Raw genomic sequence first — 13,041 nt, 5'->3', positions numbered from 1 at the left:
ATAGAATGTTTATTACAGTGTTTGTTTCATGGGTAAATGTATGTCAAACTGATCAAATAGTACACTTTAAATTGTGCACTGTTATGTTTCAGTTATAATACAGTAAAGTTTAAAAAAAAATCCCATCTTCAGTATCATCTTCTTGCTACTTGTAGCTGTGGTTTATAGTCTTGGCAGAAGTTAATAATGCTAACTCCTCTATTCATTATCATTTTGCTTGGCTTGGGATAACTTTTTTTTGTGTGTATTTTTAATTTGAAAATTGTTATCATAGAGCCTCTGTCTTTAGTGAGCACAAGGATTATCTGAGAGCTTGTTACATTTTTCTGTCCTGCAGTTTGGAATAACTTCTAAATAGCTAGGCCATACATACCATCATTTGCCTGTGACAGTTTTGGTTTACACCTCTTAACTTGGTGTAATTACTAATAGTGACTCCTTTCATTCACAGAAGTGTCCCAGTTTGGACAACAAATTATCTGATCACTTAACATTTAGAGCACTAGAGGATTTCACAAACCATGTATTTTTCAAACCTTCAGCCCTACATTATGTTTCTTAACCAAGCTTTTGGTATAAATAATGTGCAGCAGCAAGTTCAAGATTGTATTCCTTGACCTAAAGTGTTACTATTCTACTTGGCCATTTAAGACAGTGAAGCCTGGTAGTTTGGTGAACATGCTGTGAAAATTGAGTACCTTAACAAAAAGAGATGCAGACATAGAAAACGGACATGTGGGCACAGGGGGAAGGGGGAGTGGGATGAATTGGGAGATTAGGATTGACATATACCCACTACCATGTATAAAATTGATAGTGGGAACCTGCTGTATAGCACAGGGAGCTCAGCTCAGTGCTCTGTGATGACCTAGATGGGTGGGAGGGAGGTCAAAGACGGAGGGGATATATGTATACATATAGCTGATTCACTTCCTTGTACAGCAGAAACTAACACAACACTGTAAAGCAACTGTACTTCATTTAAAAAAAAAAGTATTTGTAGACTAGTTCAGACAATGTTCCCTGTAACTTGTACATCATTGGAACTTTGTGATAGCTGATCTATAACAAAGACTTGATTTGAGGGATGTTTAGTATCATCAGACACCTTGTGAATTATTGTTTAACTTCTCAGCATACTTTGCTTTGAACCTTGTGTTCTGATTATTTGAAAATGACAATATTAGGACAGTCCATCCGTCAGTTCCCCAGTGATTATGTATAAAAATACATAATCTTTCTTTTGCATAATAAACTTTGTAATTATGTCAGTGATAGTTGTTAAATAGTACTTGATAGATTTAAGAAGGGTTTGGTATAAAGATATTTTTACAAGCAAATAAAATCCATAGGGAATTTTGAAAGGGTATGTTAAGACCATTAAAGTAGGTTGAAAATGAACTTTCCGCGTTTTTGCCCTGTAATACCTCTACTGATCATATCCTGAACATGATCTTTATAGCAACAACAGCCAAAACATAGCATGCACCAACCATTAGGGAAGTTCCTCTAGTTGTAAACTCTTTTGAAAGATAAATATTTAAAAGTATTAAAGAGGAAGGGGGTGGTATCTGGATTTTGAAACCTGAAAGGACTCATTTCCCACCCTCTCCTATAGATGAAGCATCTGGGTGGGGTTTGGAGAAACAGAAAGGCCTGCCAGAATTTGGACTAATCTGCTCTATCTCCTTTTCTATCCATACAACGTGGGGTGGAGACTGCGTTTCACCCTTAAAGTTTTTGACTCAAGCACTCATTATATGATCTTTTGATTGGCTTAAAATTTTATCAAAAACATTTAAAAGGTATGTTTCCTTGTAATGTGATTTTAGTGTGTTTTGCTCATTCTTGTGTTGATATGACAAGATATGTTTCATAAAACAAAGGTTTGAGAACTTCTCTAAAGTGGTGTATATACCTGTATTTAAATGTCGAGAGGTGTTCTTTTCTGTTTTATATCAAAAATTAGCTTATAAGAATTTAGAATTTGTGGAGCAGAAACTTGTTTAATGGAGTAAATGTCCTGATACTTGAAGCCTGTACTTGTCTGATAGCCATAAGACATAATATAACATTCTCCATTTATTCCTAATCTTTATTTGCTACAGTTGAGTATTGCTTGGTTTTTAAGATAATTTTTAGTGACAGTATTCCCTGTAGTGTCCTTAGTTTCTGAGTATGCTTATTTACATTTTTTTTTTTTTTCTCACAGAAAGTACTTCAAACTAGAAACTTAAACCTAATAAAGAGAACTGTACTAAGGATGCCCCTGCATGCTGTCATTCCATTGTTGCAAGAGGTAACTGAGTACGCTTCTCATTTTAAGGTCCTAATGCTATGACTCAAAGACAAAATCCAGTATTCAGAGAAATGGATTTGCTGTATGTAAGCAAGCAGGGTATTTAGAGTCGATGATAGATGATCACTAGATCTACTCAGACAAAATTTGCCTAATCTAGATTTTTTTCTATGTATTTTAAAAATTGAGATATAATTTACATACCTTTAAGGTGTGCAGTTCAGTGTTTTATAATATATTACAGATTGTGCAATTGCCACATCAAAAAGAAATCCAGTACCCACTAATCACTCCCCATTTGTCCTTATCCCCAGTTTCTGGCAACCACTAATCTATTTTCTGTCTTTGTGTGTGTTCTGGACATTCATTCATATAAATCCTAGCCTAGATTTTTATCAGATAATTATTTTTATTTTGGGAATGTATTCCTAGATTATGTTAAATTGGTTGAACATTTAGGAGTTAGGAAATTTAAGAATAATGATTTCCTAATACAGTCTTTCTTTCCCTTGTTCTTACGGATGTGTTATCATGGGAATTCATGGAGATTGGCTGCCTCTGAAGTACTGTTGCTAATACTGTTTTTCTCCTCCTCAGCTTACAAAGAGATTACAAGGACATCCTAATAGGTAAGATGTTTAGGCGACTTAAATTGCTTTGATTTTATAAATATTTTAAATGTGATTGTTTAAAAACAGCAGTGTCTGGCAGCATGAGATTACATAGTAGGTAGCCTCAGATTCTAACTAATAAAACTCAAAGTGTCAGATATTGCTCTCTGCACTTATTTTAAATTGAATGATTCTTATTTCTCAGACTGTATTATAGTTTTTCCTTCCTTCAGAAAATTGGAGGTTTTTCAGCTTTATATATCAGGTCATTTAATGGGTTAGTCTGATTTAATAATTCAGGCCTAATCACGATGTGTAAAACTGGACATCTGTAGAACTTGCTCAGCCTCTGGTAGTTGCTTAAGATGCTACAAGGAAAGATTTTATATAACTAAATTTTGTGGGTCTTTTTTGCTAATTTGATGATTAAATATTTATATAAGGTGTTGATATCTCAAAGATCTCAGCTTGCACTATAGTATTATCAGAGTCTATAATATAGTTTTTCTTTTCTAAATTTTTTTTCGTGATAGGCTCCATTAGCCTTTGGAACTCACAGAGGAAATCTAAAGATTTCATTAATTAGGCCCGGCTTACATTTTTGGTCTATATTTGTCTTTTAATGTTGGTGTGGAAATCTTTTGCTGTTTGTACCTGATGATGAGTAGATGATGGGCTCAGATATGAGCATAAAATGCAAAGTCAGCTGAGCCCAGTTTACTGCCTTGGTATCAGCTAATTACGAAGTAAAGCATAGGTTTTATATCTGGAATTGAATTATTTTAGAGGAAGGGATTTTTGTCCTGTTATCTAGTCCATCCTACTACCCCCTCCCTTCCTCAAAAGATGAGTATATTACACAGACCTCAAATAGACCCAGTGAAAGAATGAACGACTGTCATACTCACAGTGGTTATTTATTAGAGTCATTTTCTAGATCTTTATAACTCCGTTGTATTTAATTTTGAATTTGTGAATATCAGTTGATTTGTTCTTTTTTTTTTCAGTGCTGTTATAATGGTTCAGTGGCTAAAATGCGTGCTAACGATCCATGCATCCTACTTATCCACAGTAAGTCTTTTCACCTGTAGTTGCTGAACAGTTTGGCTTTGATAAGGATCATCAACTGATGGCTTAACAAAACCATTTTCTCTCCATCTACCCTTTAACCATCAGCTGCTGCTTTTAAAGAATTTGTTTTTTCCGCAGGTGCAATGTCATGTTGTCATCATTGTTACCTTTTATAAACTGGCCCTTTTTTGGCCCAGATTTTAAAAGTAATATATATTCTGTAGAGAAGCTTGAAAAATACAGAAAGGAGAAAAGTTACATACTAGTCCTCAGGTGTTTTTCTATATACATACCTGTTTAGCAAAATTATCTTTACATTGTATGTATCTCTCCCATCCTCTTCTAAAAGCTTAGTAGCTTTTTAAAGTTTATATCTATGCTAACGTATCTATATTACCTTGTGATAAAAATGAAATAAATATCTTAATACCTGACATTTTGCTGGGGCTGTCAGCTCTTGATTACCTATACAGATGGAAGGGAGGGAGCGTAAAATCATAAAGCAACACCAAAAAAACCCCAGTTTTATATGTCACAATATGAGCTGGGTTATTGCCACATCATCAATTTAATTATAGTTTAAGCTAGAAATAAAATTATGCAGTTGACTCATTCTTCTTTTATTTGGTTATCTAGAACCTTACAATAGGTTTTCTTGAAAGATTTTAGTGGATAGTTGAAAATTTTTAATTACTCCTTAAACTATAGCTCTATCCTTCTTAACAGTTTCACCCAATTCTTGCCTGATCACTGTCCCTTGTTCTCTGTCTCAGGATCCTTTTCCTTCAGTAGTCTGAGATAGGAAAAACCATTGGTTAACCTGTTTTGAGTTCGGCAGTTCGTTCTTTGTATGTCTGTGGAGATCTCTGTCAGGATGTTAAAATGTGGGGAAGAGATAGGAAACAGTAAGAATGCATATTGGGTTTCCCTGCTTACAGAAATCTTGGGAGTTGGATTGGGGGCAGTGTCTGAGTGGCGTGGTGATGGGCATGGAAAGATTACCACAAGCATAGGACGACACTCATTTTGTGACTTCATTGAATTGCTTAGAAGCAAAAAGAGCCCTAGGTGGACTTGTAGTGAAATCCCTTCTGGAATCAACCCCTAAGTTATAACTACTGGAGTAGTAGTCGTATAACATTCTAGGTCAGGGCAAAATAGACCATGGAAGTATGGTACAGGGTGGACTCCAGTCCAAAACAGTTTTCTCTCCTCAGAAAACAGTGCTCTTCCCCCACCTTTCCTTCATTTCTTCCTTCCTTATCAGATATCTTTAAGTACCTTCTCTAAGTCAAGGACTGTGCTAGGCATGGGGGCTTTAGTAATGTACAGACACTCTCATTTTTACTGTTTAAAGTTTAACATTTGAATGAAACACTCTTATTTACTCTCGTGTCAGAGATAGGAGGGCAAGTAAAGGCTAATTAAAGGGCAAAGAGTGGGGTCCCTTTTTCTGAAGCTCTGGAGGGACAAAGAAAATTTCCTGCTTTAATTTCTGAAGTATAACTCAGAGGGTTAATTAACAGGAAGTATGTTTGAAATACCATAAGGTCAGCTTTGTATTCTGTCACTTTGTCCTGCTGGTCTCTGGAAGCTGTGAAAGCTTCCTCCAGCTGCTGGGACCTAATGGAGGTAGATAGTGTGATATCATCAGAGAGGAAGTTTCAGAGTGAAGCCCTTTTTAGCCCAGAGGTATGTGCTTGGGGTTACTCTTTAGTTAGTGTCTCCTTTATATTGATCTTCTCTGAAATAATAAGATCAACACAAAGAAGTCCCACCCTGCAGTTTGTCTCTTCTTGCAGTTTCTCCTTCGGACCTTGCATCATTATTTTTTTAATGTATTTTTTTTTGCTGTTAGGACAGTAAAGACCTCTGAAAATTTGAGACGTTGCTAGGCTGTGTGTACACTGCCACTGCCACTGGAAGTGCAAGCATTTGTGGGGGCTGAATACTCAGGCATATCTGAGCATGATTTATATATTTGTCATCCATGTTTTATTATAATAGTATCAAAGTATCATTTTTTTGTTGCTGTTGTTCCTTAGTTGCCTGACCTGGTACCCCAGCTGGGGACACTGTACCAGTTAATGGAAAGCAGAGTAAAAACTTTTCAGAAACTCTCCCACCTTCACGGAAAGCTCATCCTTCTAATCACGCAAGTGAGTAAATCAGATTGTTTTGTGCTAAACTTTTGAATGCGATGGGAATGGAGAGAGGAATAAGGATTGTTTACCTGAATGTTGAAAGCACCCTGTTTCAGCAAAAAATTGGTAAATCAGGACCTAGTTTTTGACTAGGAAATGTTATATATTTGACAGTAAGTTTACTTAGTTCTGCCTGTGTCAGCTTTAACTCGGAGGTTCTCACCGTCATATTTCAGTTGTTAATACAGTTAGAGTGGTTGTGGTGCTATGAGCAACGAGTCACAGGGTATTTCTACAGCTTTTTGTCGCAGAAAGAAATTGGATTACCTTAAAAGTATTTTCAGCCTTTACGGAGTAACTCTTTCTTGTATTTGACGAATATGCCTTTTGCCCTGTATTTGATCTACATCGTGTTAAGGTCATCTGTTATAGTGGTTGCGGATGAGTTTACTGTTGGGGAACGTTGTGATACTTGAGATAAACTTACACTCTGCTTCACAATAGCACTTGATTATCTTTCAGGTTACAGCATCAGAAAAAACTAAGGGACCGACTTGTCCTGCACAGAAGGCAAAGGTGGTGTATGAAGAAGGTAAAGCTTGGGGCATAGGCTGAACATTTAGTTTTTCACATTGACTCAGTTCTGTGACTTTGTAAAAACATCAGTGTGAGATCATGCTTTGACACACACCTTCCCTAATAAAACGGGCAAGCTTGTGGCAAAACTGGCAAAAATGTGATCAAATTAAAAAAGCGAAGGCACAAATATAATACAGAAACAAAAAAGGGCATTAGGTATGGAAGAGATTTGAAGAACACTATGAACAAACTATGTCAATACAAAAAACCTAGATGGTGTAGGTAATTTCTTGGGAAACTTTAATGACCAAAATTGACTTAAAAAGAAATAGAAACCTAGAACAAGCTAATAGCTTTAAATTGATTCAGTCAAAACCTTTCCCCGTAGGGTACCAGACACAGGTTTTATAAGTGACTTCTACCAGTCTTTAAGGAACAAGCCATTTTTTGTCACGTACAAACAATTTAGACATTTTATGAGTCAAAATCGGACAAGTATAGTCAAGAAAATAACATCTCAGGCCATCCTCAAATATCCTAAGTAGCAGATTGATTACAGAAGTGCTTAAGTAAAATAATATGTCATTACCAAGTAGAATTTATTTAAAGATTGTAAGATGATTTAGCATCAAGAAATCTGTTAATGTAGTTATTACCATGTTAACAGGTTATCATGAGCACTGTCTATTATTTTAATAGATATAGAAAAATAATTCAATGAAATTCTGTCTTAGTACATCTCATTATTTGATAATCTAGTCACACCATTGAAATATTCAGATAAGCAAGTTTACTGGATACCAAGATCTAGCAAAAAGGAATCAGTAGCATTATTATGTCTCAATAATGTATTGTATGTCCATAATGTCCCGGTTAGAAATGTCTTAGGAAAAAAGATCTTATTCACAGCAGCAACCAAAACTATGAAGTACCTAGAAATACCTCTAAAAAATGAAACAAAACCTTTATAGAGAAAACTATAAAATATAACTGAAGGACATAAAAGCATACCTGAATTAATTAATTATACTTTTTGTGATTTCCCCCCCCCCCGGTTTTATTGAGATATAATTGACATGTAACACTGTGCTCGTTTTAGGGGGGTACAACATAATGATCCTATATGTATATATTGTGAAATGATCATCACAATGTTTAGTTAACATCCATCACCACACAGTTATAAATCTTTTGTTCCTGTGATGAGAGCTTTTAAGGTTGACTCTCTTAGCAGCTCTCAAATAAACGCTACAGTATTGCTAACTGTGGTCACCGTGGTGTACATTATCTACCCAGGACTGACTTATCTTATAATTGAAAGTTTGTGTCTTTTGACCTTCACCCATTTCCTCCACCCCTATCTGACACCTCTGGCAACCACCAATCTGTTCCCTGTATCATTGAATCTTGTTTTTGTAGATTCTATATGTGAGTGAGATCATACAGTATTTACCTTTTTCTATCTGACTTATTTCACTTAGCACAAAGCCCTCAAGGTCCATCCATGTTGTTGCAAAGGGCAGGAGTTCCTATTATTGCATGGCTGAATAATAATCTATTTTGTGTGTGTGTGACATTTTCTTTATCCATTCTTCCATCAATGGACATTTGGGTTGTTTCCCTGTCTTGACTATTGTAAATAATGCTGCAGCGAACATGGGAGTGCAGTTATATCTGAGATCCTGATTTCGTTTCCTTTGGTATATTTTTAGAAGTGGACTTGGTGGATCATATGGTAATTCTATTTTTAATTTCTTGGGGAGTCTTCATACTGTTTTCCATGGTGGCTGAACCAGTTTACATTCCCATCAGCAGTGCACAGGGATTCCTTTTCTCCACATCCTCGGCTTAGTTTTTTTTTTTTTTTTTTTTTAATTATTTTTTTAATTGAAGTATAGTTAATGTACAGCGACTTAGTGTTTTAGATGGGATTTTGTTAGGGTTTTGATACTTTGTCCTGATCAATGAGATCTTGATGGAATAGTATAATACATGTACTTTTATGCAGATAAGAATATAAACAATGTTCCTTCTTGGTTGATAGCTGAATATATTTCTAAAAATAAATTCAGGAATCTGATTCTTCTTAGCTTTCTGGGCTCTGTCCTCTGCTTTGATCACAAAGTTAAAGCTTGTTTCCCCCTTCTTGCAGAATCTTCTGAAGAGGAGTCTGATGATGAAATAGCAGATAAGGATTCTGATGTGAGTAATTTGTTTCCTGGTACATGAATCTGCCTCATATCTTTGTACCCTGTAAGAACGAGGCCTTCAATCATGCTTTCCTTGCTTAATATCTCTACCAGGATAATTGGGATGAAGATGAGGAAGAGAAAGGAGGTGAAAAAGATGAGGATGTTGACGAAGAGGAAGAAGAGGATGCTGAAGAAAAAGATGAAGAAAATGGTGAGGACAGAGACGTGGCAAGTGAAAAGGAATTAAATGGAGATTCTGATTTAGATCCTGAAAATGAAAGTGAAGAAGAATGAACAGAGGAACAAGTCAAATGAACTATGGAAACTGGCTCACCTTACCCACTGCTGCCGAGTTCTCCTATGGAGGGTTGTCTCCGTGACAGATGCCAAGGACCGCTGCACATTTCCAAATTCCTAATGGTGGCTCCCATGCCACTTTGCTGTCTTGAGCACCCCAGACTTAACTGTGTAAATAAGAGTTTCATTCAAATGTTAATAAACTTTACACAGCAAATAGATACATTTTCTGCAGTGTACTGACATGAGTGTCCAATATATGGTATATTTTTATAATGTAATATCCTGGTATGATTGGTTATGCCAAGAATTGATGTAAGTGAAGATAAAGACATTTCCCATGTAAGGGTCAAGAACTGGACTTTTGTGAAGGAGTCAGCTCTTATCTCAGGTTGGTATCTTTCATCACATCCTGGTATGAAGCAGCACTAGTGAAAAAATTTTAATTTGGTACATTTTCATAAAATGTGAAGGGATAAACTAAAGACTGGAGTAAAAATGATTGTGACTAAAAAAAATAAAATCACCAGTATCCCTAGCTTCTCTATTGACTGGTAATCTGATTTGAGTCAGATTGAATATTTGGAGTGCTTCCCCAAAACAACCACTTATTTTTTAAGCTGTCATGTGAAGTATTTTTTTAAAACACAGAAAAATTATGATAATTTAAAAACTAAAGAATTAGCCATATTGAGGATTTTTCTTGACTGCAAGTTGCCTGTAAAGAATCATCAGTGTATAGATTTAGAAGTGCTTGTTACCTGCAACTTTTTAAAAGATTCAGTTACAGCTGCTTTTGAAGAGGTTTTCATTTTTATTTAAATTACTAATGGGTCAAAGAACAGTTGTTTATTTTTTCTCTTTGGTTTTAGATATTAATGATAACCTTGTTGGAATTTTTTTCCAAAGAAAATATTTTTATAATTCCATAATTTAATGTGTTCCTTTTCATTACCCACTCTTGGCAGTGTTAGGGTATGTTTACCTTAAAACAAATCCGACTCAAGATTTTTTATGTGTGTATAAAGAAATATTTTGGTGTGCTACAAAAGCCTTCTCAAATTATCAGTAATTTTTTTTTGTTTGTTTGTTTTTTTAAAAGAATGAGCCAGTATTTGCTTAGTGCTCTCTAGGGAACATGCAGATGGAAGCTCAACTCTAAGAAAGGGCTGGGGAGATGGGTTTATTTTTCCCACGTGTGAATATGTAAAACATAAAACCATTATCTCTGAGGGACTTCTGATATCGGTGGCAGACAGATTTCTGTGCTCAACTAATAGAGCTGGAGCCATATAGAGCATCTTGGGAAAGTTAGAGTCAGCGACTGGTGTAATGTATAGTTATATTTGTCTATAAATGGAGCTGTTTATGGCAATTTAATACCATTCTCTTTGTAAAGTGAATAAATATTCATCTTTACCCAGTGCTTGTCTTGTGGTATATGTAGGGGAACACAGCCACAGGTTTGTGCTTGTGTGAAGGTTTTAAAAAAATCATCTTACTCCACTAGCATTAATAGATAAATGCTTTCAAGGCTTTTTGGATAATCTAGCATTTGTAACAAAGTGAAGGAACCAAGAACTTTGTTAGGAGCTAGTGGTTGTTTCTTGCCCCGCCTGGCAGGGCCGCGCTCCCACCACCCGAGGTTGCGGTGGCAGTCACAAGGGTGCACGTGCCCATGGCTCAGGCCATGTCCTGTGGCCTGGGTCAGATTTCCCCCGCACCTGGCTCTACCTAGAGAACGGTAGTAATTGCTTACTGTTTCTTGTTTTAGACAAATCCAGAGTTAAATTACAAACTTGTTGCAAAGACTTTTCTAGTTTCAGGGTATTCCACTCCTAATCCAGACAACAAAGTTTTGAGTATGTGGTGGTGTCTTTTTTGAGGTTAATTTTTCTTCCTAGCTTTTTTATTTTTAATAATTAACCGTCTCTTCATGATCAAATCAAGGATCACATATTATATTTGGCTGTCATTGCTTTGTTAATCCAGAATATTCCCCATTCCCGCTTGTGTGTGTTTCATGATTTTGATATTTAAGTCCACATAAATTAAGCTGTGTTACAGAATGTCCTACAGTCCAGGTTTGTCGGATTGCTTCCTTATGATTAGATTCTCATTTAAATGTTTTTTGGCAAGAATACTAAATAGGTGGCGATATTTGAGGTTAATTTGTAAAAGTAAATTCTTTTTGGGCATAGATGAGTATATTAGTATGTTTTGATGTAAGTAGATGTTGAGGCTTCAGGTTTGGGATTTTTGAAGCCTTAGTGCAGAGGGATGTTTGAGGGTCAGAAATCTAGGGACTTCCCTGGTGGTACAGTGGTAAAGAATCCACCTTCCAATGCAGAGGACGCAAGTTTGATCCCTGGTCGGGGAACTAGGTTCCCATATGCTGTGGGGCCGCTGAGCCCATGTGCCACAACTACTGAGCTTGTGCGCCTCAACTAGAGAGGCTGCATGCTGCAAACTACAGAGCCCACGCACCCTGGAGCCTGTGCGCCATGACTAGAAAAGAAAACATGCACACAGCAATGAAGAGCCTGCATGCCTCAACCAAGACCCCATGCAGCCAAAATAAATAAATAAAAAGAAATAATAAAAAGAAATGAAAAAAAGGGATCTGGGTAGTGAGATAATTTGGGTACATTGATGCTATATATGTAAGGCTGTTAAGATTTTTGTGGAGGTAAATTCTCAACAATGTACATTCATTCATGTAACATATTTATTGATTGTCTACTCTCAGATTAGTCCGTTGCTTGGTACATATACATCACTGAGTAGCAGTGAATGACAGTGAATAACTAACTAATAAGGAGCTGACATTCTATCAGAAGTATGCAATAAACTAACTGTACAAGGTATAGGAGTAAATGAATTCTATATAGTATGTTAGAAGATGGTGACTTCCGGGGGGAAAAGAGTAAGGGTGTTGGGATTAGGGAGTGCAGTTGCAGAATTAAATATGTGATCAGGGTAGGGCTTATTGACAAGAGATTTGAACATAGACTAGGCGGAGGTGAGGAAGTTAGCTAAGTGGGTATCTGTGGAAGAGTGTTCTAGGTGGAGGAAATGGCATGAGCAGAGGCCAGCACGTGTGATGTGTTGAAACCACGAGAGGAGACCAGTGTGACTGCAACGGAGTGAGAGGTGATGGGGACTTAGGCCAGGGTAGTAGTAATGGGCTTGGTGATAGTTGGTTAGTTTCAGGGATTGTTTCTAGTTTAGAGCAAGCTGGGTTTCCGAGAGGTGTGAGGAAAAGGGGGGGAGTCGGGTATGACTTGCTGCAGCACCAGGATGAAGCTGTGGGTGGAGCAGCTTAGGGGAGGGAGATCAGGAATTGGATTGCGGACATACTAAGTTACAGGTATCTGTTAGGAATGCAAGTCCATGCCCAGTTGATTTGAGGGACGAGTTTGGATGGAGGGTCAGTAAAGCCACAAGACTGGGTTTGCTTCTCCAGGGAGTGAATGTGCATAGGAAGAGCACCCAGCGTCGGAGGAGAGGAGAAACCGCAAGGGACACAAAGGGGGAAGGTGAGGTAGGGGAAATTGAGGTTTACTTACTCTACCATTTTTAATTCTCGACATCCTTCAGCTGTAGTTTCTTTGAGCTGTAATTGATATTACTGGTGGATCCTTCCTGGCCGCAATGGCTTTTGTGATGCCCTTCATGTGACTGCTTGTTGATCCTTTCTTGGAAGGCTACTCGGGCATAACATTTGTTCTCTTAATGCAGTAGTGTTGTGGTGCCTTTGTGGCACCTAGGCACTGTCCCTCGTCACGTGTCCAAGCTGTACACTGGATCACAAAACCGGCGCAACGAGAGACCGCAGCGGTGTAAAT

General features: G+C 37.1%; 1 protein-coding gene across 1 annotated transcript in view; it reads left to right on the top strand.

Moving 5' to 3' along the window:
* The window catches only part of WDR43 (WD repeat domain 43), a 47,204-nt gene extending 36,634 nt beyond the window's left edge, over positions 1-10,570 (top strand). The window contains exons 12-18 of the mRNA XM_079940460.1: positions 2,213-2,299; positions 2,897-2,928; positions 3,918-3,981; positions 6,027-6,140; positions 6,648-6,717; positions 8,857-8,906; positions 9,008-10,570. Coding sequence (XP_079796586.1) covers positions 2,213-2,299; positions 2,897-2,928; positions 3,918-3,981; positions 6,027-6,140; positions 6,648-6,717; positions 8,857-8,906; positions 9,008-9,190 — 600 coding nt within the window. The 3' untranslated portion in view covers positions 9,191-10,570. The remainder of the gene's footprint in view (positions 1-2,212; positions 2,300-2,896; positions 2,929-3,917; positions 3,982-6,026; positions 6,141-6,647; positions 6,718-8,856; positions 8,907-9,007) is intronic.
* The last annotated feature ends 2,471 nt before the right edge of the window (positions 10,571-13,041 follow it).

Source organism: Stenella coeruleoalba (assembly GCF_951394435.1).
Source record: "Stenella coeruleoalba genome assembly, chromosome: 13".
Lineage (NCBI taxonomy): Eukaryota > Metazoa > Chordata > Mammalia > Artiodactyla > Delphinidae > Stenella > Stenella coeruleoalba.
This window is presented reverse-complemented; position numbering and strand designations above follow the sequence as displayed.